At 37.8% G+C, this 24289-nt stretch overlaps 2 protein-coding genes across 5 annotated transcripts; both read left to right on the top strand.

Annotated features, from left to right (window-relative positions):
- Nucleotides 1-646: 646 nt before the first annotated feature.
- On the top strand, nucleotides 647-10206 carry BCL10 (BCL10 immune signaling adaptor). 2 transcript variants are annotated; one of them, XM_039838727.1, is made up of 3 exons: nucleotides 647-1096; nucleotides 6405-6693; nucleotides 8432-10206. In XM_039838727.1, the coding sequence occupies exons 1-3, from the start codon at nucleotides 1040-1042 to the stop codon at nucleotides 8782-8784; spliced, it is 699 nt and encodes a 232-aa protein (XP_039694661.1). In that variant the 5' UTR covers nucleotides 647-1039; the 3' UTR covers nucleotides 8785-10206. The 2 variants fall into 2 exon arrangements, with proteins under 2 accessions (XP_039694661.1, XP_039694660.1); XM_039838726.1 differs by lacking the exon at nucleotides 647-1096 and adding an exon at nucleotides 1195-1604.
- Nucleotides 10207-17298: 7092 nt separating this feature from the next.
- Nucleotides 17299-23958, top strand: CUNH1orf52 (chromosome unknown C1orf52 homolog). Of its 3 annotated transcripts, XR_005647758.1 has the most exons (4): nucleotides 17307-17625; nucleotides 17920-18046; nucleotides 18253-18451; nucleotides 22648-23958. XR_005647758.1 is itself a non-coding variant. In XM_039838725.1 (3 exons), the coding sequence occupies exons 1-3, from the start codon at nucleotides 17350-17352 to the stop codon at nucleotides 19755-19757; spliced, it is 480 nt and encodes a 159-aa protein (XP_039694659.1). In that variant the 5' UTR covers nucleotides 17299-17349; the 3' UTR covers nucleotides 19758-21789. The 3 variants fall into 3 exon arrangements, 2 of the variants coding, with proteins under 2 accessions (XP_039694659.1, XP_039694658.1); XM_039838725.1 differs by lacking the exons at nucleotides 17920-18046; nucleotides 22648-23958 and adding an exon at nucleotides 19753-21789 and having other exon boundaries at nucleotides 17299-17625; XM_039838724.1 differs by lacking the exon at nucleotides 17920-18046 and having other exon boundaries at nucleotides 17301-17625.
- The last annotated feature ends 331 nt before the right edge of the window (nucleotides 23959-24289 follow it).

Genomic DNA, 24289 nt, shown 5'->3' with positions numbered 1-24289 from the left:
TCACCCACATTACTCATGTCGTCCTCTATACACTTCTAGAATACCATTCTGGGAATAGCTAGCTATCAGTCTCCCCTAATAAAATGAGAGACCTCTTACAGGACAGACGCCTAGAACATATTAGTGAGGACTCAATAAATGTTTGAGTAATACAAGATAATAAATAATAAATTAAGTTCATACTGTGTGCCAAGTACCTCCAAGAACCTTACATTTGATATTTAATTTTCACAGTAGACCTAATGAGGTAGACAGCTTCATGACACAGATTAATAAATAAGGAAATACGTTTATAATAGTAACCAAAAAGTATGCAGATGATAAAATTGGATGTTACAGTGTTGAGATTGTAGGTGGTTTTTCTCTTTCAAATATTTCTTTAGTACTGTAGTTAGGCTGTGGGGCGGGAGGGAGCAGGGTACATGCGCGCGTGCCTGCGTGTGATCAAATAATTAAAAAACTTGAGTGAGCAAACACAGCAACAGGAAATGGTAGGGCAAGGTCTGGGAAAAGGGGAGGAACCCAATGGCACAAATCAGCCAAGACCAGACTGCACCACGGAGCAGTCTGCGAAGGCGGGGAGTGCCCACGGCGCGTAGCCGAGACGGGCTCCACCCACGGAAACGATTCCTTTCCGGGAGGCAACCCACGGCCACACGCAGAAGACCCGCAGGCTGTGGGCGGAGCCACTCCTGAAAGGCTGCTGCCGGGGACTGGCAGCGATTGGCTGCCGCAGAGTCGGGGCGGGCCCTGCCGACAAGGAAGGCACCTGCGGAGCCTCTCGGAGAAGGAAGGTTCCGGCTGCTGACTGTCGCAGCGGAAGGTCACGGTCCGCGGCGCGGTTGGCCCTAGAGGCAGAGCCGGAAGCTGCACAGTTAGACTTCCGAGCCCCCCGTTTCCAGACGGGCAGCCCTCTTCCGCCCTACCTGCTCCGCCTCCGCTTCTCGCCCCTCATCCGGAGGCCGAAGCTCTCAGTGTAGGCGGGGCGGCGCAGCGCGAGCTCCAGGACCCGGAAGAAGCGCCATCTCCCGCCTCCGCCATGGAGCCCACCGCACTGTCCCTCACCGAGGAAGACCTGACAGAAGTGAAGAAGGACGTGAGTAGCACAGCCTTGCCCAGGCGCCCCGCGGGCTGGGGGAGGGCGGGGGCGAGCTGCAGCCCAGCGGGCGAGGAAAGCGGAAACCCGGAGTCTGAGTCTGAGGAGGAGCCCGCGAGTCGGAGGGACGGACAGGACCACCGCGAGCCCTGCATCCGAGGGGCCTTGGTGGAAGTGATCCCCTGGCGACCTGTTAATCTACGTTTTAAATCACTAGAAGCAGGGCTTGGGATTCTGAAACCTTCATTGGAGCGTCTCTTCGCAGTCTACTTCTTGCCCACTACCCACTTATCCCCTGTTGATTTTACCCTCATGCGCTTTGAGGGACCTACGCGTTTTACGGGATCGACGGCTCAGGTTCATCTTTGAGTCAGATGCCTCCGGTTGCTGGGGAGCAAAGATTGGACCAGATAAAGGATCCCAAGCAATGGAGCATATATGTGAAACTCTTTTGCAAAGGGGGTTGGGGGAAGCTCAACAGCTGAAAGCACAACCTGGAATTCCCCTAGTAAGCAAACGCCCACATATTTAAATTGAGGGGAGGGGGGTGAATAGATGTAGTTCAGAATTAATTTACAAGCAAACGTCAAAAATAATTTTGTAGCTAAATTTTGCTTTTCTGCTTGGATGCTGCCAAAAATCTTAATATTTATTCTTAAAGAATGGCTTTGTTGAGGTATGATTTGTTTCTCTTTTAACTTTGCTTTTAGTTGTTTTGCCGTTTGAGACCTATATGAGTGCCACTAAAATACTTTATATGAATTCAAATTAAAAACAAACTCACCATGAAATGTACCCTGGCTTAACACTACAAAAATCACAAAGTCATCTTTGTGAACTGGACAGAACAACAGCTTTTTAAATGTTTATCTGCTTCAAATCCCTTTTCCCTCCCCTGTAAGGTTTATCACATTGTACTCATAATTACACTTGGTATGACTCATTAGCAGAAAGAAACTGGACACAACTGGGACTTGTGCCTTAGTTTCCTCATTCAGCGGATATTTCTGGAACACTTACTATATGGAGAAGTACTGTTCTTGAGTCTGGAAAAATAAAAAATGAAGATCAGGCCCCTGCTTTACATTCGAGTTGAGATAAGACTAGGACATTGATAACAATGTAGAATGAATGAGTGTTGTCTTATTCAAGATTTCTGCCAGTAAAACCATGAATTTCAGGAGCTGGATTTGCTATGTTCCCACAGTTTACAATATTCCCATTTAGACTTTAGAGCAACCTCTAAGGAAGATAATTGTCATTCCCATTTTACAGCTGATAAAACAGGCAATGAGAGGTACAAGTGGGAGGATATAAAACCTGTACACAAACATATGTGAAGAGCGGCTTCCGGGTCTTTATTTTTTTCTATCAGTTCATTGATATTATCTGTCTCCATGATTTCATTTTATAGCCATATCAGAAATTCATAACCTTGGGGAATCATGGATGAGTTTCAGGAGGTCTGTGAGAAAAAAAAAAATATGTGCACATATTTTTCTAAGAAATTTTCTTCATGATATTTTGAAAATGATTTATAACCTTAGAAAGTTTTCAAATTATCATCCACATATTTGATCTTCCTACTCTCTCAACTGTAGGCACTTATTTCTAAATACCTACTAGAAATCCACTTTATATCTTGTATATTCCTCATATTGTCTAAAATTGAACTTTTTATTCCCCCAAAACTGCTTGCTGGTCCTGCTGTATTCTCTGTGTTGATAAATGGTATACCACAACCCATCCTCCTGGAAACTCCCACTTCTTCACTATACTCTTCCTCTCTCTCTTCCCCATCTATTTGTTTACCTCATCTTTTTGGTTGAATTTAGTTCAGTTTCATTAATATGGATTACATGCTGCTGTGAGGCTGTAGTTGAATCTAACAGTTTAAAAATTGGAAAGTAAGATACAATCCTGGTTTCAGAAGAGCTTGATTTCTTGGAAGGAAGGAAATAGACATAAAAGGATAATTACAAATTATAAAATAAGTGCAATGAATTTTACATTCATCCAAAACACTATCTACTTAGCAGTCTGCTAAGTACAGCATATACAGCGTAAAACAAAACATACCTGGTTCTTGCCTGCTTCAAACATGTAGATCATTAGAGTTGAAAACAAATAAATGTATAATTGCAAATTATGGTACATTCTATGAAGGAGACAAACAGATGTCGAAACAATAATAGGAGCATCTACTTGAGATAGGATGGTTAGAGAAGGTTACATTTGAACTGGTTCCCGAAGGATATAATAGAACTGGGAGAAGAGCATTCTAGGCTGAATAGAATTTGCGAAGGACCTAAAACAGGCAAGACCTTGATGACTTGGGGACATTGGAAGAAGGCAGAGAATGTCCTGAGGTAAAGTTAGGAAGGTGGGCTAGAGCCCTATCATAAAGGGTCTTATAGATGGTAGTAAAATTTTTGGATTTTTTTTCCCAAATGTGATAGGAACTAATTGAATTATGTTATATTTTTAAAAGATCCCTCTGCCTGTTGTATGCACCAAGGAGAACAAAAGTAAAAAGAGAGAAAACCAGTCAGGAGACTCTTAGAATTTATATAATTGAGAGATGATAGTAATTTGGATCAGGGTGAAGGCAGTAGAAATGGATGAAATAGGAGAATTACAGATGCATTTTTGAAATAGAAATGATAAGACTTTATGATGGATTGAATGTAGAAGTTGAGGAAGAGTGGAATCAGATTAGTAAGTGGAAATGTCGGAACATCAACTAGACCCACAAGTGTGAAAATCAGAAGATTGATCTGAGCTAGAAATGTAAGTGCAGAATTAAATGAGTTCACCTAGGGAGTTGAGAGCTAGAAGGGAAAAGAGATTATAGGAGAGTTTTAAAAAGAGAAGTTATAGCAATAAAGATGGGAAGAAAGCCAGGAGAGTGTGATATGCATATAGGACAAGAATATTTCAAGGAAGGAATGCTTAACTGTGTCCATGCTGCTGAGAAATAAGGCAAAGACTGAAAAGTATCGGATTTGGCTTTAAGGAGGTCTCTGGTGACTTTGAGAAGAGTAGTGAGACAGAATGAAAATATCTGGGAATGAATTGGATGAGAAGTGGAGACCTAAAATATAGAAGAGTGAAATGTATACACGGAGCACTGCAAGGCAGAGGAAAGGGGTGCCTAACTTAGTCTAAGGAGTTTAAGTAAAGCTTCCTGAAGGAGATGACCACTGTCCTGAATCTTGGATGGCAACTTGTGGTATGAATGGCAACTTGTGTATGAGAAGAGAAAACAAGACAAAGGTAACAATGTAAAGAAATGTGGAGTGATGAACAACAGTTTTACGTACAACATAAAGGACAGATAGAGGTGGTGATAGAGTACGCTGGAGAGGTAGGTAGAATCCATACTATGAAGCACCCTGTCTGCCATTATCAAATAGCTATTATTTATTGAGCACTTACTGTGTATCAGAGATTGTGTCAAGCCTTCATATGCACTGTCCCATCTAGTTCTCCTAGAGGTCCTCCAAAGTAGTAGTATTTTACCAATAAAGAACTGGAAAATTAGATTAAGTTACTTGCCCTAGTTCTCACAGAAGTATATGGCAGATTTAAGATTTGAACTGAGGTTAGTCTAAGTCCAGAGCCATGCTCTTAACTTTTCTACTTTCTGCCATTATTGAGGAAATTTATCCTTTTAAGTCAGAGGTGGAACACCGTGTTTTAAATTTTTTAAAAATTGACAACATTTCAGTATTAGAGTTTATATAACACTCCAGATTTCCATTTTCTCTTGAAAAATTGCAAGATCTGATGGATGTATAAAGGAGAAATTTGAAGCAGGGGGAGAGAAGTAGGAAGTATAGTTAGGTGTCCATTGCTGAGAGTTTATACAAACATATGATAAGGACCTGAACTAAAGTACTGCTAATGGTAAAGATGAAGTGAATGGGGAGATTAGAGAAATATAAGGGAGTGGCAGGTCTTGGTAAATGGGTGATCATATGTGACAAATGAGTGAAAGAGAGGAAAAGTCAAGGATTAGTTGTTGGTTTATAGCATGATTGGATGGATGGTGATACTCCCAAATGAGCTGAGAATATCAGAAGAAAAAGGATGGGGGAAGATAAATTTGGTTTTGGACATGTTGAATTTAAGTGCCTTTTGGATGTCTAGATAGAGAAAGTCTCAATCACATACTCAAATTGGGGAATCATTAGCACATAGGTGGTAGAATGACAACAGTTGAGATTTTTCAGGAAGTTCATCTTTTAAATCTAGTCTCTCCATCCCCACAGCTTAATTCATGCACACAATATATCTTATCTATGATATTACAACAATCTTCTGATTGGTCTCCTTTGACCCCAGTTTTTAGTCTCCGCTAGTCATCTGCAAAAGTTTTCATATTGCTTCTTATTTATAAACTTTGGATGAGTCTTCTGGCTACAGAGTAATATGTGTGTTCCTCAACATACCATAAAAATTCTTCCATGCTCCAAACCCAATTTTCCTTCCTAACTGCATTTCTCACCACCCTCTCACATTCAGCATGTGTTCCAACTACCCCAAACTTCTCAGTATTTTTCTACTTTGCACCTTCATGCCTCTAGCAAAAGTGTAGCCTCTGTAAATTTCCCAGGTTCTGGCTGTGCTTCCCCAATACTTGACATAGTCTTTTTTCTTCCTGGGTCACATCACATTGTCTTATAATTATTGGCTTGTATGTGATATGTATTCTCTAACTAGACCACATGCCCTTTGCATGCAGAATTGAAGTCTTGTTGTTTTTTGCATGCTCAGCACTTGGCATATTAGGTATTTATATATATGAATTGTTTGTTATGTGAATAAATAAATGAATATGGGAGTTCAGTGGACTGAGACCTATAGGAACCCTTCACCTAGCCTACTTTTCTGTCACCATTTGCTAGGGTACTGCTAAGATCTTCCATTGCCTTTTGCTCATTATAAGTGTGAGTCAAATGAGTTGTCATTGTCACCATCATATAGCATTTACCGATCACTTACTATGTACCAGGCATTTTTCCACAGACCTAGGTCCTCTAGATTAGAACAACCCCTCCTCACAATAGCCAGGTCTTCATTTATAGGTGTGAAAATGAGATCAGAGCAGGGCAGAGCTATGAGGAGTATCTAGACCTACTTTTGTCTACTTGGACCTTCATCTTATTAGCATGCATTTTAGTAGTCCTGAGCCTCCTGACTTCAGCATGTTTCTCCCACCAGTTAATATTCCTAACTAATAATCAGCTATGTGATTTCCTTAGGTATTAAAAAAATAACATTGACATACATTTATGTCTTTTAGGCTTTAGAAAATTTGCGTGTATACCTGTGTGAAAAAATCATAGCTGAGAGACATTTTGATCATCTACGTGCAAAAAAAATACTTAGTAGAGAAGACACTGAAGAAATTTCTTGCCGAACATCAAGTAGAAAAAGAGCTGGAAAATTGTTAGACTACTTACAAGAAAACCCTAAAGGACTAGATACCCTGGTTGAATCTATTCGACGAGAAAAAACACAGAACTTCCTGATACAGAAGATTACAGATGAAGTGCTAAAACTTCGAAATATAAAACTAGAACATCTGAAAGGTAAATATCTTAGGTGTCCGAGAGTTCATTTAAATGTAACAATGCTTTTAAAAGTAAATTGCTAAACAGAAAACCTAGAAATGATCATTTTGCTTTTATTCAAAAAGTTTAATCTTAAGAATTACATTCAATTTGCATTTTAATCTTATATGATGTCATTACATTGGAAAAGTGGAATATCACTCAATATTCTATATTTCATTTAACAATACCATTTATAGAAAATTTATAATAAAGTCCCAGTATATACAGGATTTGTTTCTAAAGTCAGCAGAATGTAAGATTCATTTTTTCAAATGTAACCCCTAGTATATAGGCAGAGTATTTTAATAAGTCTAACTCCGATCATTTTTCTCCAGTTGATCACAAGATGAAGTAGTTGGCTTATGTTTTTAAGAATCGTGTTGTGTAGATCATACATAACTTTAAACACTAGAATCACACTCAATCTGGCAAGATGAGAGAGGCATGGGAACTGAGATTGATGAAGAAAATAGCAAATTCACCTCTCTTGTTTCACCTTCAGCCCAGAGCACACATATTCACTGATTGGAATGCTGCATAGCATTGCCTGCATAATTTAAATCCTCCTCCCACTAAGCCCCTATTTCGCTCTCCATCTCTTTAGAGCACCTAAGTTAAATGTGACTGTAATATAGCTCTGTTCAAGCTGTTCTAGGCGCTGGGGATGCAGAAATGAGTAATTTAGGGTTCTGCCCTTAAGGAATTCATAGTCTATAAGTCCATGCTGGAACACATTAGAAGTTTCCCTTTTTGTGCCATATTTAAGAAAATAGTTTCTATACCATGGGACAGAAATGCTGAATATATTGTGAAGTTGGAAAACTAATGTGAATAAATTACTTATAAATATACTTTATAGACTTTACAAGTTTTACATAAAATGTGTCAACTCAGAGACTTCTGTGCCTATGGATAGTTAGGGATTGAATATTCGCTGAGTTTAACAGAAGATAAATTGTGTTCATTTTTATTCTTTCTACCCCAAGGATAATTGTTGGCTCAACCCTCTGGATATGGGAAAGTTATTTGATCAGAACAACCACTGTCATTTAAGTAAATTGTTAAGTTGAGAAACAGGACAGTATCCATTTAATGTGAAGAGGACACCTGGGACCTAGTTCTCACTTTCCCATGAAGTAGTCCTGGAATTCTGGGCATGGCTTAACTGTTCTGGGCCTCTGTTTTCTCATCTCTAATAGTGAGAGACTATCCCAGATGACCTCTAAAACCCCTCCACTTCTAATACCCTGCGATTCAAGAATCAGTAATTGACATTAATTAACTCATAGAATTTTAGCGTATGCCGTGTTTAAATTTTGTTTTAATTGGGTAATTTTGTGTGTGTGTGTGTGCCAGAATGCTAAAGAATATTAGTTGTGACAGCTACTTCTTTTATGAAAAATTTTAGGGGCTACTTAATTTTTTCCCAGGTCCTTCAGTGGTTAAGTATATAAGTATTCAGATGTGAATTACAGCATGTGATTTAGCTTCCTTGAGACTATTGCCTTATCTAGAAAGTGTAAATAATAGTACACTTCATAGTTGTTGGGAAAAACACATGAAATGTGAAATGGATTATGACAGAATTTATAAATTGCTATTTAAATTTTGCTTGTGTGGTACCTAGCTTGTAATCTTTAAAAAAAAATAAGATGGGCATGGACTCAATTTTATTTGTTACTTTTTCACTGATATCTGATTAATTTTATCATAGGGCTGAAATGTAGCAGCTGTGAGCCTTTTCCAGATGGAGCCACAAACAACCTCTCTAGATCAAATTCAGATGAGATTAATTTCTCTGAAAAACTGAGAGCATCCACTGTTATGTACCATCCAGAAGGAGAATCCAGCACAGCCCCCTTTTTTTCTACTGATTCTTCTCTGAATTTGCCTGTTCTAGAAGTAGGCAGAACTGAAAATCCTACCTTTTCTTCCACTACGCTTCCCCGGCCTGGGGACCCTGGGGCTCCTCCTTTGCCACCGGAGCTGCAGTTGGAAGAAGGAACTTGTGGAAACTCTAGTGAGATGTTTCTTCCCTTAAGGTCACGTGCTCTTTCACGGCAATGACAGTTGCAGTTTTTTAAATGACAAAATATGTTTGAAAGGATATGAATCTTTTTATAAAAATTGCTAAACTGACTTAATAACATCTGATACATGTCTTTTAAAATGTAATGTAAGCACACTTTGTAAATAGACTCTTGGAATAAAAGCATACTTTCAGATAGCTGAAGTAACTCATGTCAATCATGTATTTTTCAGTATTTTCTGGGTTTTTTTTCATTTTTGAGGTATTTAGTATTTTCACATTTTTTATGTTTTAAGACTAATTTTAATAGGGAACATTTCTGTGTTTGAGGATAGAGCTGGGAATAATGTTTTTTCTCAGTGCATTTGTGCTAAAAATTTTTAGAATTAAGCTGTTTCTATTTGATAATAAAGCCAGTCACTGATGGGAAAACTGCCAGCGTACTGGAAAAAATCTCTTTCCCACTCAGTTTGGCTTATAGACACTTCCAGAGTCCCCTTCTCATGCAGAGGAACATCGGACGCAGTGTGAGCCCCTAAGATCTCAATTTGCCAAGATATATTTCTTATTAACTTTAATAAATGCTACTTCCTTAAGATTTTCACATTCTTTGCTTTATCATTTTCATTCCTAAAGAAAAATCTTGGCAAAAACTTGTTACTACTTGTCATTTGATGAGATTTTTAAAAATACTTTTGCTGTATTTTTCAGTGTTTTTTTAATGAAGACCACTATACAAGTTGAATTAACTAGAACAAAATTTTGTATGCTTGTGTATGTGACAATTCTGTTATTAATACTACTTGGATTAAGAATCCTATTAGCTAGATTTGTCTTTTTGTTACGTAACAAAGTTTGACTAATTGTATGCATTTATAAATTATGTTCTCATGTGTTCATTTAAATTATAATTCTAACTGATATCCATCTATTTCCACTACTTGCAAAAAGCAAAGATGGAAATATGCTATTAACAATAAAAAGTTTTAAATTGTGGTGCTATATTTTGGAAGCTTCAGACTTTCTAATAGGAAGTAAATATCTAAAACAACTCGTTTTTATAGAAAACATTTCAAGTTGTAAAATCAAGTTGCAATTCTGGATAAACTGGTGAATTTATTGATCACGAAGATGATTGGCATATCAGTTTTAAAAATTTTTTTAAGACTGGATGAATTTTTGTAGTATAAATGTTTTCTAAGGATTATGGAGAAACACGTTTTACCTCCAATGTAGCATATGAAAATAATGACATTACATTTCAAGTGGAAGTAGGGTTTCCATTTCATTAATTAAAATAAAATTTGATATGCAGTTACTTTTTTCTATTTAAATAGGACTTATTCAGAAACAAAGATATTTAGATATGCTGTAGCCCATATATTTATAGTTAATAACATGAAGTTTTCTTTCAGACTGTTGAATAACTACATAGACAATAAAATTAAGGTTTTAACAGACTCAGTCTTTTGAGTTTTCTGAATCTTATAAAATCAGTTATTTTCCTTTAAACACTGAAAAGCAGCCATTGCCAAAAATGTTTAACTTTGAGCGATTGATATGATACAGTGCAATTGGTTACTAGGATGATTAATGCAGCAGTGAAAAAGTTCCTTTTCACAAATAGCATATTATCACATAATATAAAATAATACCTTTGAGCCCATTGTTTTATTGCTTTTTTGGGAAATTAATAGACTTTATTTTTTAAAGCAGCTTTAGGTTTATAGAAAACTCAAGCAGAAAATACTAAGTTCCTGTATATTCCTTCTCCTTTTTCTTATATTAACATCTCACATTCGTGTGGTACATGAGTTAGAATTGACGAATGGGTCTTGATACATTATTATTAACTAAAGTTAATAGTATGGGTAAGTTAATGTTAGGGTTCACTCTGTGTTGTACAGTTCTATAAGTTTTCACAAATGCATAATGTCATGTAAAATATCACACTGAATAATTTCACTGCCCTAAAACTCATGTTCCACTTATTCATCCCTTCCTCTTTCCTCTCCCTTCCTATCCTGGCAACCACTGATCCTTTTATTGTCTCTATAGTTTTGCCTTTCCCAGAATGTCATACAATTGGAATCACACGATATATAGCCTTTTCAGATTGGCTTCATTCACTTAGCAGTATGCATTTAAAGCCCCTCTGTCTTTTCATGATGAGCTCACTTTCAAGAGGTAATTCCATTTTTGGTCAGCATGTCAATCTTAGTACAAGGTCGAACACTGGCTTTAGGCGCAAGCTAGAATAACAGCAGTTTTTTGTTTTGTTTTTTAATTGTTTTGAGTTTTTTGTGTTTACATGGGAGTTTTTGGTTTCTTTTGATAAAGTTTTTTAATTCCTCTGGTTTTTTTGTGATTAGTGATTTTTGTCTGCTGTTTTAAGAAATCTTTGTCCCAATGTCATGATGATAGTCTTTTTTTTCTGGAAACTTAATTGCTTTCATTTCACAATTACCTCTAAGAACCAACACAAAGTAATTTTGCGTGTGGTATATGGTGGAAATCAAGTCTTAACATCTGTCTTTTTTCCTAAGTAATGTGAAAGGGAGCAAGAAGTTTTAGGCTCTGGCCTTACGTTGTGTCACTGGATAAATATGTACACTGTTGACTCTGAGAAAAAGCAAAACAAGAAGCAAATAGATCCATAGTTGTTAAATGTAATCTTAGGAGGGCTTTTTAAAAGAGCTGAATCTAAGCACAAACAATGCACGGGTAACTTGAGGGCTGTTCTTGAAGTCCTTATTCTGAATTTGCCATGCTGTTTATCAGATGATTGTCTTTTACTGCAGTGGTTCCTAAACTTTGCTGCCCATTTTAGAATCACCTGGAGAGCTTTTAAAGATCCCGATGCCCAAGCTGTACCCCGTACCAATTAAATCAGAATGTTTGGGTATGGAAGCCATACATCAGAATGTAAAGATTTCCAGGTGATTCCAATATGCAACAATGTTTGGAAACCAAAGTCATATTGAGTGCCAAATAACTGGGCTTGGTGTTTTCACATGTATTATCTTGTTTTTAATTCTGTTAACAACTCTGCAAGGTAAGTTTTATTGTTACTTTTTTTAAAATTTATTTATTTTACAGATGAGAAATTCAGGGTGAAGTAAATGACTCAAAATCACACAGCTCTTTAGGATTAAAATTCAGGGTTGTTTGACTCCAATCAATGCTCCATCCACAGCTCCATGTTCTCTCACTAACATTTCTTAAATGGCAGAAAGGTAAGAATGGAGATTATGTATTTTTTTGACTCATTAATTCAATAATTATCTGGTACTTATTATTCTAGGTGCTAGAGATAGAGTGATTAAAGTGTGTTTTATAGAACTCACAGTTGGAAAATAGAAATAAAGCCAAATATTTCTAGTTGCCATTTATATAAAATAGGGCATATATGAACTAAAAAGGAAAAAGTATTGATAGCATTAAGAAGGAAATCCTCTCAGAGCATGTATCATTTGAGCTGAGACCTAAAGCATAAGGAAGGAGCTAGGTGCATGAAGTTCTATGGGAAAGTTCAGGCAGAAGTAACACCAAGTGCAAAAGTCCTAAGGCAAGAATGAGTTATTGATGACCACATAGGCCTGTGTGACTGCAACATAAGATTAGAGAACTCAGGAGCCTGGATTGAGATGAGATTTTACAGATAGTGAGAATCAGATACAGAAGGGCTTACAGACCATTGTCAGAAGTTTGGATTTCAAAGGTGGGAAACAGAGGGTTTAAACAAGGGAGTGGTATAATCTGATTTGTTTTAAAAGTTCAGTGTGGCTGCTATATGGAGAATATTGGAGGGGGATGGGATGGAAGAGGAGAGAGGAGTCATTGCAACATTTCAACTCTGTGTTCCTCTTTCCCTTCTCTAACCTTTCCTTTCATTCTCTGTACTGTTTGACAATTCAATCCACAAGCTGTTATGTGGGGACATGCATGGTAAGTACATGCACCAGTAGGGCTTGGGGGATGTAGTACGGGTCCAGATGGAGGAGTGTAGGAGGCTGAACAGGATATAGATGGTATGAGGTGGGGTGGGGGTATAGAGGTTTGAGACTCAAATGGAATGAGAATATCACTACAGATGGGTGGCCTGGTATGGGCTGTCACAGCCTGAGAGCAATAAGAAGGGTGTAGACATGGCTTAGAAGAGTGTTAGGGCCTAGAGTAGGGTGTCCACTTAAAAGGTGTCAGAGCCGAGCTGGTGAAGGTGTCTATGGAGTTGTTCAAAATCAGAGCCTGAAAGAGAAAGTAGGAACAGGGTGAGGACAGCTTCTGTAGAAGGGCAGTCTAATGTAGTATGTCAGATCCAAAGTAGTGTAAGCAGGACATCCACATGAGGGAAGGGCCAGCAGCAATAATGGAAGGATGGCTGCATATTTCAGGACTGGGATAATGGGAGCCAGATTTCTCAATGTTGGAAAACAGAGTTACAAATATGGAAAGAGAAAACTAAAAGGAATCCTGTAGTATTGGATTAAGATTAGAGGTATCTGTGTGAACTCAAGGTTTTCAATAGATAGAGAAATAAGTACATTCTCTAATTTTGTCCACCGAGAGGACCTGAAACATTAACACTTCATTAGCAATGAGCACACCAAGGATGTAGGTTTTGGTTTTTAAATACCAATCTCTATTAACAGGAATCATAGTTCCTTGGCAAAATGTCTAATGCTAGGGCAAAGTATAAGATAAGCCTGGAATATCTTGTGCCAGAAAGCAAGCAAGTGTTCAAATAATGGTGGGGCATGTCCAAAGGGCACAGAAGCCAATTTGGAGGGGCTCCCACAGGCCAAATATGGGACAATTTCAACATCAAAATAATAATGTATTACAACAAATTGGACAAAATAGGAAACCATGAGTCAATGCTAATAGAAATAAATAATGTGATGAAGAATGGGATATTGACATAATCTCAAAGTACCTCCCTACAAAATACTTATACATTACAAAGGAGGAAAAAATAACTTTATAGTAGAGAAGCCTAGGGGATACCACCTTAAACAAAAAAATCAAAGTTAAAATTATCAATACTAAGCTAATTGAAATCCCACGCCTCCTGAAGGAATGCAATGAGAACACACCACCACTTCCAGGATATTCCTGTCAAAGATTCACAACCTGAATCTAATTATTAGGAAACATCAGGCAAACTCAAATTGAGGCATCTTCTATACAATAACACCTAGAATCTTCCAAATAGCAAGGTTATGAAAGTTAAAGACAAATTATTCTAGGTTGAAGGAGACTAAGAGACATGACCACTAAATGCAATGCATGAATCTGAACTAATTTTAAAGATTATTAAATGTTAAGGAAAATTAGCAAGAAAAAATAAATAAGACTATTATAATTGTTTAGGCAAAAGATGAGGATAGTAGAGGTAGAATTGGTAAAAAGTGTTTGGATTTTGAATATATTTTAAACTTAAAATGACAAGACTTTCCGACTTTTGTCCTGAGCACCTGATTAATAATAGTGCGATTTAAAGAGATGGGGGAAAGTGTGGGAAGTGGGAAATATTGAGGGTAGGGAATGAAGAGTTCTATTTTGGACACATTTTTCAGTTATCTATTGCTGCATAACACACCACCCCAAAATTTAATGGCTTAAAATAACAACAATATATGTGTTCATGATTCTACAAATTGGGCTGGATTTAGCTCCCTAGTTTTTCTAATGGCCCATTCTAGGATTATCTGGAAATTTCTAAAACCTCAACTGTGGCTAGATGATTCCAGATGACTTCACACACATATCTGGTGCCTTACCTAGCATGAACAAACTAGCTAGGAGCTGGCTGGGGTTCTCTCTTCATGTTATCTTCAGCAAGGCAGCTGGACATCTTTACATTGTGGCTCAGGGCTCCCAAGAGAACAAAAGTGGAAGCATTCTGTTCACCAGGCAAGTCACAAGGCCAGCCCAGATTCAAAGAGAGGAAATATTCTCTACCTCTTGATGGAAGAAGTGGCATACATGCACAGGGTAAAAAATCTTAGTAGATAATCTACCACAAATATGTTAAGTTTGAGGGACTTATTAGGAGTTGAAGTTGGAAATTGGATAGAGGAGTTTGGTGATCAGGGAATTCTGGACTGGTTATATAAATATGGGAATTATTAGCAAATGTATATATTTAAAACCATGGACCTCATAAAAAGCACCTAAAAATGGAGGGTTGATAGAAAAGAGAAGAAGGCCCAGGGCTGACCCTGAGCTTTCACATATAAAGGTAAGACAGAGAAGAAGGCAACAGAAGAAATCGAAAGGGCCCTATGAGATAGGAAGAGAATGAAAGTGCATGATCTAGTGAAAGATGGGGGGCAAAGTGTTTCAAGAAACAGGCCTATCTTGTTAAAAGGTCAAGTAAGAAGTGGCCCTTGGACTTGGTTCCATGGAGGCTGTTGTGACTTAGATATCAGGGACTCATGTTATTCAAATTGGGTACCCCAAAATCAGAGGCACTCAAGAGTAGTCCAGTTTTAGAAGCCATAGGATAAATGTGGTTATCTTCTTAAAGTGTCAGTTTTACTCAATGATAACTAATTTAAAATATTTTGTTTATTACAATAAAAGCTACATTAGGGACTAGTATAACATTTGCATACATTTTCAAGACATACTGTATCCCCCCAAAATGTTATGCTCTGGGGCTTTGGGTTACACTGTATGAACTTGACCACTGGAAGGGCTGGAGACTGAGGTCAGCCATGTGGGAATCAACTACATGTACATGACCAAGCCCCAATAAAAACTCAGGACATCAAGGCTCAGATGAGCTTCCCTGTTTGGCAACACTCCATGTATATTGTCACATATCTTTGCTGCAAGAAGTTAGTACTGTCTACACCTTCACTGGAAGCTCTGCATGTGGAAGTCTCTGGGACTCTGCCCCATGCACCTCTTCTCTTGACTGACTTTAAGCTGTATCTTTTTTCTGTAATAAACCATAGCCATGAGTAAAATAGCTTTCAGTGAGTTTTATGAGTCCTACCAAATCAAACCTGAGGTGTTTGGGGGACCCACAAACTTGCAATTGGTGTCAAGTGAGGATGGGCTCCCAAACTTTGCACTTTGGGACCATCCTTTTTCTCTATCAACATAATACTTGGATAGAAAAAAATCAAAAAGCACTTTCTATACCTACATCCTCATAAATTACAAAATGTTTATTGATTTATCTATTTAGTGACAGGCACTGAGCTGGGTACTAGGAATATAGGAATGAACAAAGCACAATCCAACTCCTGCCCTCAAGAAGCTCACAGGTATTGTGCTATAGCAGCAGTCCCCAGACTTTTTGGCACCAGGAACCCCTGCTCCTATGAGAATCTAATGATCTAAAGTGGAGCTGAGGTGGTGATGCTAGCACTGGGGAGCTGCTACAAATACAGATGAAGCTTCACTTGCTTGCCTGCCACTCACCTCCTGCTGTATGGCCTGGTTCCTAACAGGCCACAGAACAGTGCCAGTCTGTAGCCAGGGGGTTGAGTATCCCTGTGCAATAGGACTAGGAAAGAGGAGTGAATAAAACAGACTCCCAGAGATTAATGTGTTGTGTAAATAAGGAGGCATCCTTAAGTGGGGTGTGTGAATGTTTACACTGATGCCAACTTCATCACTTTCATTTGGCTATCATTCCCTCTTAGTTCAGGAGAGGAGTCAAGGATTTTGTTTCCCTGGGGACTAGGCACATGGTTATGTCATTTACCAAGAAGAAAGGCAAATGCAGAAGCAAGTTTTATGGAAAAACAAGTTACTCATCCTTTAAATATGAGTTTGAGACCTAAGCAGGATGTCCACATAGAAAGTTTAAGAGCCAGGTGGAGGTTTGGTCCAGAGGTTGGAGGAGAAAGATTGCAGAGCCACAGATTTGAGAGTCACAAGAATAAGGTAGATAATGCCATCAAAAAGGGTCAGGCTGATATTTAACTTTGTAACACCCTCTACAAACTTAATATCCTGAGAAGACAATAATATCCTGAGAAACACCAAGTTTAAGGACTATACAGAGCAAAGCAGGCATGGAAGGAGGCTGACAATGAGAAACCAGAGAGTTTGGAGGACCCCAGAGTGGTGGGATGCAATCCAGGAAGAATTTCATCAAAGAAGTTGCTCAGAGTGCACTGGAATGAGGTCAACCAGGCGAGGATTTTGTTTGTGACTTGTTGAGTGCACCACTCTTAGAGGTCTTGCATGACGACTGAGGGAAGCACACTAATTTTTTTTTTAATAGCTGCAGCAGAATAGGGAAGAAATCCTGGTCTCTCTGGGCAAAAGCTAAAGTGAGGTGGCTCTTCTGTGCCTTTAATGAATTCTTACTGAATGCTGAAAGTTTGGTTAGGACCACTGACTCAGGACCTATTTCTTCTCAGGGCACCTCCTGAATGAACAAAAGAAGCTCCTCTTTGGGAATGTGCGCGGAATCGCCCACAGCAGTCCAACAGCGGGGGAGCAGTAGCTCAGCACAGCCCCCAGGGGGCGCAGGGCCTGAGATTATCTGCGAGTCTTGGGGCGGGGCCAACCGTGGGGCGGGACCTGGAACAACTTCCGGCTTCCGGTGGAGCCCTCGGTCTTCTCGCGTAGCCGTCATGGCCTCCGAAGAGAAAGATCCTCTGAGCTATTTCGCGGCTTATGGGAGCAGCAGCTCAGGCTCCTCGGGCGAGGAGGATAACAGCGAGCCGGAGGAGACGAGTCGCAGGGCTTCGGATCCGACGAAGTCAGCAGGCGGCTGCGGAAACAATACCGAGAAGCGGCTGCCGGGACCCGACGAACTATTCCGGAGCGTGACGCGCCCGGCCTTTCTCTACAATCCGCTCAACAAACAGATAGACTGGGAAAGGCACGTCGTCAAGGCGCCTGAGGAGGTGAGGTTTCCTACCCCGTTTATCGATCTTGGTCCCATCCTCCGCCCCCTTCCTTCTGAGCTGCCTCCTGGAGGCCGGCTGTCCGTTCCGCCACACACAGTCACCCCCTGCAGGATGCTGTACCACCCTCTCCCATCTCCAGCCCTGGGGAGCCCGGGCCCCCTCCCCCAGCCTGGTGGGTGTCAGATCCGACCCGCAGCCCCGCCCCTTGTGAGGAGAGCCAAACCTCCCGCGCTCGGTGCCCTGACCTTGTGCGGTGAGGACTAACGGTGATCCTCCCGCCCCCTGCTGCAGCTTCTCCCCGAGACCCCTTCCCTTTGAAGTCGAAGTGCCTGCTGTGCTGCCTCCAAGACAGTGTCTGCTGCAGCCTCCTGAAGGGGTCAGCCTTGGCGTAGTATCTCTGAGACTGGATTCTTCTTTGGTAATTAAAAGTTATTAGCTTTATTCGTATAGGGAACCCTTTGGCTTTTCATTTAACAGTATTGTGATTTTGATGGAAAAATATATCTTTATACCTTAAAAGAAGTCAGCCTGAATGATAAGCGAACGGCAGGGAGGTGCATGTGCCCATACCGATTACAGGAACCTCGGTTCGTCACAGTGCCTCTTAATGTGTTTGCTTAACAGCCTCCAAAAGAATTCAAAATATGGAAGTCAAACTATGTACCACCTCCGGAGACCTACACTACGGAGAAGAAACCTCCCCCTCCAGAGCTGGATATGGCAATAAAATGGTCTAACGTATATGAGGACAATGGTGATGATGCCCCACAGAACGTTAAGAAAGCTAGGCTTCTACCGGAAGGGGAGGAGACAGTGGAATCAGGTAAGGAGAGTCAGACTCTGGTGGTAATAGCTTTTGGTCCCTGTGGTGAGTTCAAAAAGATCGAGATAGTCAAGGAAATTTAAATCTAGCGAGTTAGCAGACTGATTACGCTGGTCTTTGAATACTTTTTGCTGTGTTTTTTGAGAAAGATAGTATGTAGTCAGCTTCGAAGCTATGATATCTCAACCAGTAGTATTTGCTGTATTTTAGTGAAAGATCATAAATTATCCAGGCTTTAAGGTGAAATCTGATATCTCAACCAGTAAGTAGTGTATGTGGTATATGGTGCCCTATTATTAGAACAGTACAGTTAATTATTAGTCTTGTGATTACAGCTGCAAAGTGCTAAAGGTTTCATTTTGTAATAAAACAGTTGTGCTTTAGAGCCAAAATTAGTATTACAAAAAGAATTAAACTGAGTATTACTATATAGTAATTAAAAATAATAATAGGAGAATAATGGCTTGGTTGTCTTGCCTTCGTTTATGTAACTTCATCACTTACTTGGACTGTAAGTAATCATAGTAATCTCTGCTTTTACATGTTTATCCCTCACTTCCATCCTTCACACTGCAGCCAGTGTTCACTTTCTAAAAGTCACACCTGACTATGAAACTCACCTGCTTAACACCTTTCACCAACAGCATAGAGTCAAAGCCTTTTACAATAGGCCCTGCATTTCTCTCCACCCTCACTTCACATGACCCCCTTTCTAGCACTTTAAGATCTTAAAATTCAAAACCGAATAGACCATGCCATTTTATAGTTCCATGCCTTTCAATATATGTTGTACCTTGGTCTGGAATGTTCTTTCCTCCCTCTTTGGCTGGCAGACTCATTCATCCTTCAAAATCGGACTCAAGAAGAGAAAAATTTCAGATATCACCTCCCTCAAATTGTTTCTCTGTACCTTGTGTGTTCTAATGCTGTTGGTTGCACTTACCACCTTTTATGTGATTAGTTGTTTGTAAGTCTATCTCTTTTATGAAAATGAGTTCCTTAAACAGCAGAGTCCAGGTCTTATTTATGTTTGTATCACAGTTTGTAATATACATCGTAAGTATTCAATGGACAGTTGCAGAATTGGGCTATTTTGGACTGTCAGTTTAATGAAAGGGTGTACCATTTTTGTTGAACAGATTTCTGATCTTACCATAATGCAAGGGCTACCTACTTAGCTCCTTTTGCAATTATGAAGAGAGTTTTGTTTGTTTGAAGAGAAAGGGTAACAACTAACTAGTAATTACTCCAGTTTTGATTCTGCTTGGCTTTTCATTTCTTTCACTGATTTCCCAATGTAGATTAGAAGTCAGTAATGAAGGAAGACACATCTTCTGTAAATGACATCTTTTTGGAGATGCCAAATGAAGGGGACATTTAAAATACTTCATATTGTGTTATATGTTATATAATTAATAAAAAGCTCTTTTGCATAAGTTCTCTTTAATCCTTACAACACCTTGTTGGAAGAGGATAGGGAAGTGTGGAAATGAGAGCTCATGTGACTTGTCTGAGGTCAGAAAACAAGAAAATGGCAAGCTCTAAAATAGGTACCTTTACAAACTCAGATCTTTAAGTGGAAATGATGCCTTTTTAAACTGGGATTCACACTTGATGTGTTCAAGCTAGAGTGCTTGAGAACTATGCTGTAAGAAGAATGGCACTAAGACCACTAGAGTTGATATTCTTACTAGTGGGTACCATACACTGATGCTCTCCTTTCTTCCTCTCTGAGAAAGTCTAGGATCATATATCCAGGACAGACAAGTGGAAAGAATTACCTTTTTTTTTTTTCCAGGTCGTTTATTGAGTTCAAATAGAAGAACTTCCAAATATGTGGCAAACATTATCACTATTACCATACATAATTTCTGACCTTTTGCTCATATGACAGTCCTCCATCAGAAAGTGGTAGCAATAGCAAAAAAAAAAAAGGATCCAGCAACATTCAACCAGTTTAAAGCTGGATCTGAAGATTAGAAGATAATTCTGAAATCTTTAATAACCATAAGTACCTACCTTTTTTGAAGTGATTTTGCCATTTCGGACTCGTATAGCATGTTCACAAAGTCACTGTAAAATCGATTTTTCTGACATCTTTTTTACTCTCCATTTTTTTAAATTTGTAAAATATCTTGTATTAGAAACCCCACATTCTTAAATTATCTAAATTTTTAGATTATCAGATTACTTCACTTTTACTTTTCCTTTCCATTTTCTGCCCCTTTGTCTTTTTAGCCAGTTAACTTCTTCCAGATATTTTAAAGGAGGAGGTGGGAAAGATTGAAAACTCTTCATTGAGTCTTGCTACTTTTTAGCACCTCTTGTTTAGTGGTTGTAAATGTAGATCAGCGATACTTAGATATTAATTATAGCTTTATTAACATGTAATTAATCATGAAAGCTTAGCTAAAGTAGCTAATGCTTTTTTTAATTTAGAAAGTTTGTATTAATAATTTAAATTTATTTATCTCCAGTGATATGAAATCCATAATAGAGCTTTCCTTACTAGTGCATCTGTAGTACATGGCACAGAGTAGAAACTCAACGTTTCTGGGTTCAGGTGTTTTTTGTTTTCCTGCTCTGGTTTCTAAGGTAATGCCTTGTTATATCGCTAGGTGGCATTAGTTCTTCAGTTAAAACCACTGATAAGTTATTTTTCCAAACTTAGGAATTTGTATTTTTGTTGTTATTCAGTAAATTTACTTTTAACAGATTAAAAGCAGAAATATCTTAAGATTATCTTTTTAATATATGTTAACAGTGGATTTTCTAGTAGATTTAGAAAGTAATTTTAATTTTTTATTAGTACTGAAAATAATCTCAAAAGTCAAGCATGATGATAATTAAATTCTAATTACAAAATAAAGGCCTTGGTTTGTTCGAGCTGTATGTCATATAGTTGGTTTATAGAGCCATTATTTTTGTGTATACATGATAAATTACTGATTAAAACTTTGTTTTGTAAATTCCTGGGATGATTCATTGATCTGAATTATCTTTTATCTTACTGGCTACATAAGTCCACAGTGCTTAATGAAATATATGAATAACATCACCATGCTGTGTTCAAAGATGAAGATGCATCACCTGCTGTTGATACTAATTATTGTTCATATCAACAAAAGAGATATTCTGCTTATGGTACAGTTAGCAGAAAGAAAGTGAAGGTTTATGGTTTCCTCCATAGTTTATGATCTGATATAAGTGCCTTTCCAAATTTGTTAATACGAAGGACTCTTTCAACATCAAAATAATTTATAGGCCACCATATGATAGTTGTTAAACTATGAGTATCTATTGATTGAGAAAATAAAGTCAAAACTACAATGAATTCAGTAATGTGCTTAAATTTATGTTTTATAAATCATAACATCTTCTACATGTTATTTATTCCATCTACATGGAGTTCTTAAAATAAAACCATACATTTGTTCAGTGAGGTGGGAAATTAGCAGCTGGTCTGTGCTACCCTGTGTTTCATTGAAACATGTAGTTGGATTTTTTTTTAATTGAATAAAAGGGTCAACTTTTTCAGGTTTGACATTTTTATAAATTGGAAATTTTCTGTGGCTACAGACACTAATAACATTCTGAAGTTTAAAAGGACATAGATTTAGTGTAAGGTTTTTCTCTATCCTCCCACTTCAAAATATAAAGGAGGGAAGATGTCTGTTTTTCTGTTGCCATTGGAAAATTCTCCTAGGAATGGAGGGGAAGATGGTGGGAGGAATAGAACTAACTACACAGGCCAAAATTGAAAATGCACTTTCAGTGAAACGTCTACTTGCAAGTTACTTTTTTAACTACAATCTATAAGGTGCATAAGATAGGGGAGTTGTTTTTGCGGGGAGGGAAAGCTGATTGGAAAGAAAAGAACAACTGTTAGCCACTTAAATAATGTTTTGGTTAAGTTGCTATCTTTTTTTTTTTTAATAAATGTGTTCCATTCGTACAAAGTATAGATTATATATTTAAATATATACAGTGTGTGTTATAGAATATTTGGAAATAGCTTTTTATTTTAAGCTACCTTAATATAGCACTAAAGGGTCACTGAATTTTGCATGACATTACAATTGAAAAAAATATATTTTTACTGAACTTTAAAATCAGAGTTCTAAAAGTTAATTTTTGCTTAATGTTTAACATTCTTTTTAAATTACTGATTGAAACTCTTCCTTTCCTGTTTAAAGATGATGAAAAAGATGAGCATACTTCTAAAAAGCGCAAAGTAGAACCAGGAGAACCAATAAAGAAGAAAAAGTAGAAAACAAATAAGAATTTTGGGACTGTAAAACTTACTGATTTTTTTTTTGGCAGATAAGTTGATATTGTAAATTATTATGAAACAACATCTCCATGAAAGTACATGTTAACCAACTAATAAGTATTGCTGCAGGAACTTTCCACTGTGGAATTCACTTTTTATTTAAAACTTGTATGTATTTAAAACTCAAATGGTGACTTGTGATTGTGAAATTGATATCATTTGGAAGCATTCTTGCTATCACAAAATTAGTGACGTGCTTTAAGAGTTTTGTCACATGTTGACTTGTCAGTGTTCTATGAACCTTTTATAAAGGAATATATTTTTAAAGTAAATATATTGTAATGTCCTGTGAACTCGTAGGGTGCTTTTCACAGTGTTTGTACAGTGTAAATAGATCATGGAAATAAAATTACTTATTCAATATTGCCATTACTGTAGAACATTAACATTTGAATATTTGTCTTTGACAGATACCCTCTTTGCCACGTGATGTTTTAGTAGTAGGTAATTCCATTTAGGGAGTGCCTCCTGTGATCCCAGTGCTTTGCGTATTTGTATACATTATCTCTGATCCCCAAACAGCCTAGTACAGTAGGTATTAGTAGTCTCATTTCACAATAATAAAGAGATTAATTTATCCAAGATTACACAGCTAGTGAGCAGTGAATTTGGGATTTAACTCACGACCCTTGAACTCTAAAATCATACTAAACCACCTATCTACTAATCAAAAGTTAGGAATTGTAATTGGCATTTCTTCCAGGTACCCTTCTATGGTAGTGGAGATCCTTTCGTCACCTGATCATTTATAATACTGCATGTATCATATATGCCTCATATTATGAAAATGCATTAATTTTCCTGTTAAATAGTAAGTTTTCCTGAAGATAGGATCTTCTACAAAGTGTTGCCAGATATCACAGATAAAAGTACGGAATGTGTAGTTAAGTTGGAATTTTAGATAAATAACATTTTAGTATATGTAATATTTAAAACATACTAAAAATTCATTCATCTGAAATTCAGATTTAACAAAGCATCTTGTATTTTATTTGACAACCCTACATGTTTTCTCTATGCAGCTCCTATTTTAATGCTTTGCATATAGTAATAATCAAGAAAAATTAGTGAGGTTGTAGTCATGAAGATAATCTTTGATTTGACTTATAAAGTCCAAAATGTAGTGCCATTATTTGTAACATTTTGAACAATAAAAAAGAAAATGTGTACTGCATCTGTCTTTTTTGATTCTTAACGCCTTTAAGAGACAAGAGTTAATTACAGGACACTATATACATTTCTTGTGTATGAAATATGAAAAAGATATTAGTCTTCGAGTATTAAGAAAAACCTTAGTCCAATTATTTTATCCCATACTAGATGCCAGCATTTGAAAAACTATAAAATCTATTTAGTTGGGAACATGATCCAGTAGCTTAAAATTTGTAAAAGTCATTAAAAGCGTGCCACCCATGGTATTCTGTGGAATGAAGAAGGAATGTAACGGTATAATGGTTTCCCATATATCAAACTCACAAAAACCAATTCTGCAGCTGCTAATCTAG

This window comes from Pteropus medius, unplaced genomic scaffold, assembly GCF_902729225.1.
Source record: "Pteropus medius unplaced genomic scaffold, Ma_sr-lr_union100, whole genome shotgun sequence".
Classification (NCBI taxonomy): Eukaryota; Metazoa; Chordata; class Mammalia; order Chiroptera; family Pteropodidae; genus Pteropus; species Pteropus medius.
This window is presented reverse-complemented; position numbering and strand designations above follow the sequence as displayed.

Excerpts from the sequence above, each read along its gene's own strand:
- BCL10 (XM_039838726.1), top strand. The coding sequence starts at position 1,524 with ATGGAGCATATATGTGAAACTCTTTTGCAAAGGGGGTTGGGGGAAGCT. Across the intron at positions 1,605-6,404 it reads CACAACCTGGAATTCCCCTA|GCTTTAGAAAATTTGCGTGT; the intron begins GTAAGCAAACGC and ends TATGTCTTTTAG. Across the intron at positions 6,694-8,431 it reads AAAACTAGAACATCTGAAAG|GGCTGAAATGTAGCAGCTGT; the intron begins GTAAATATCTTA and ends ATTTTATCATAG.
- CUNH1orf52 (XM_039838724.1), top strand. The coding sequence starts at position 17,350 with ATGGCCTCCGAAGAGAAAGATCCTCTGAGCTATTTCGCGGCTTATGGG. Across the intron at positions 17,626-18,252 it reads TCGTCAAGGCGCCTGAGGAG|CCTCCAAAAGAATTCAAAAT; the intron begins GTGAGGTTTCCT and ends TTTGCTTAACAG. Across the intron at positions 18,452-22,647 it reads GGAGGAGACAGTGGAATCAG|ATGATGAAAAAGATGAGCAT; the intron begins GTAAGGAGAGTC and ends TCCTGTTTAAAG.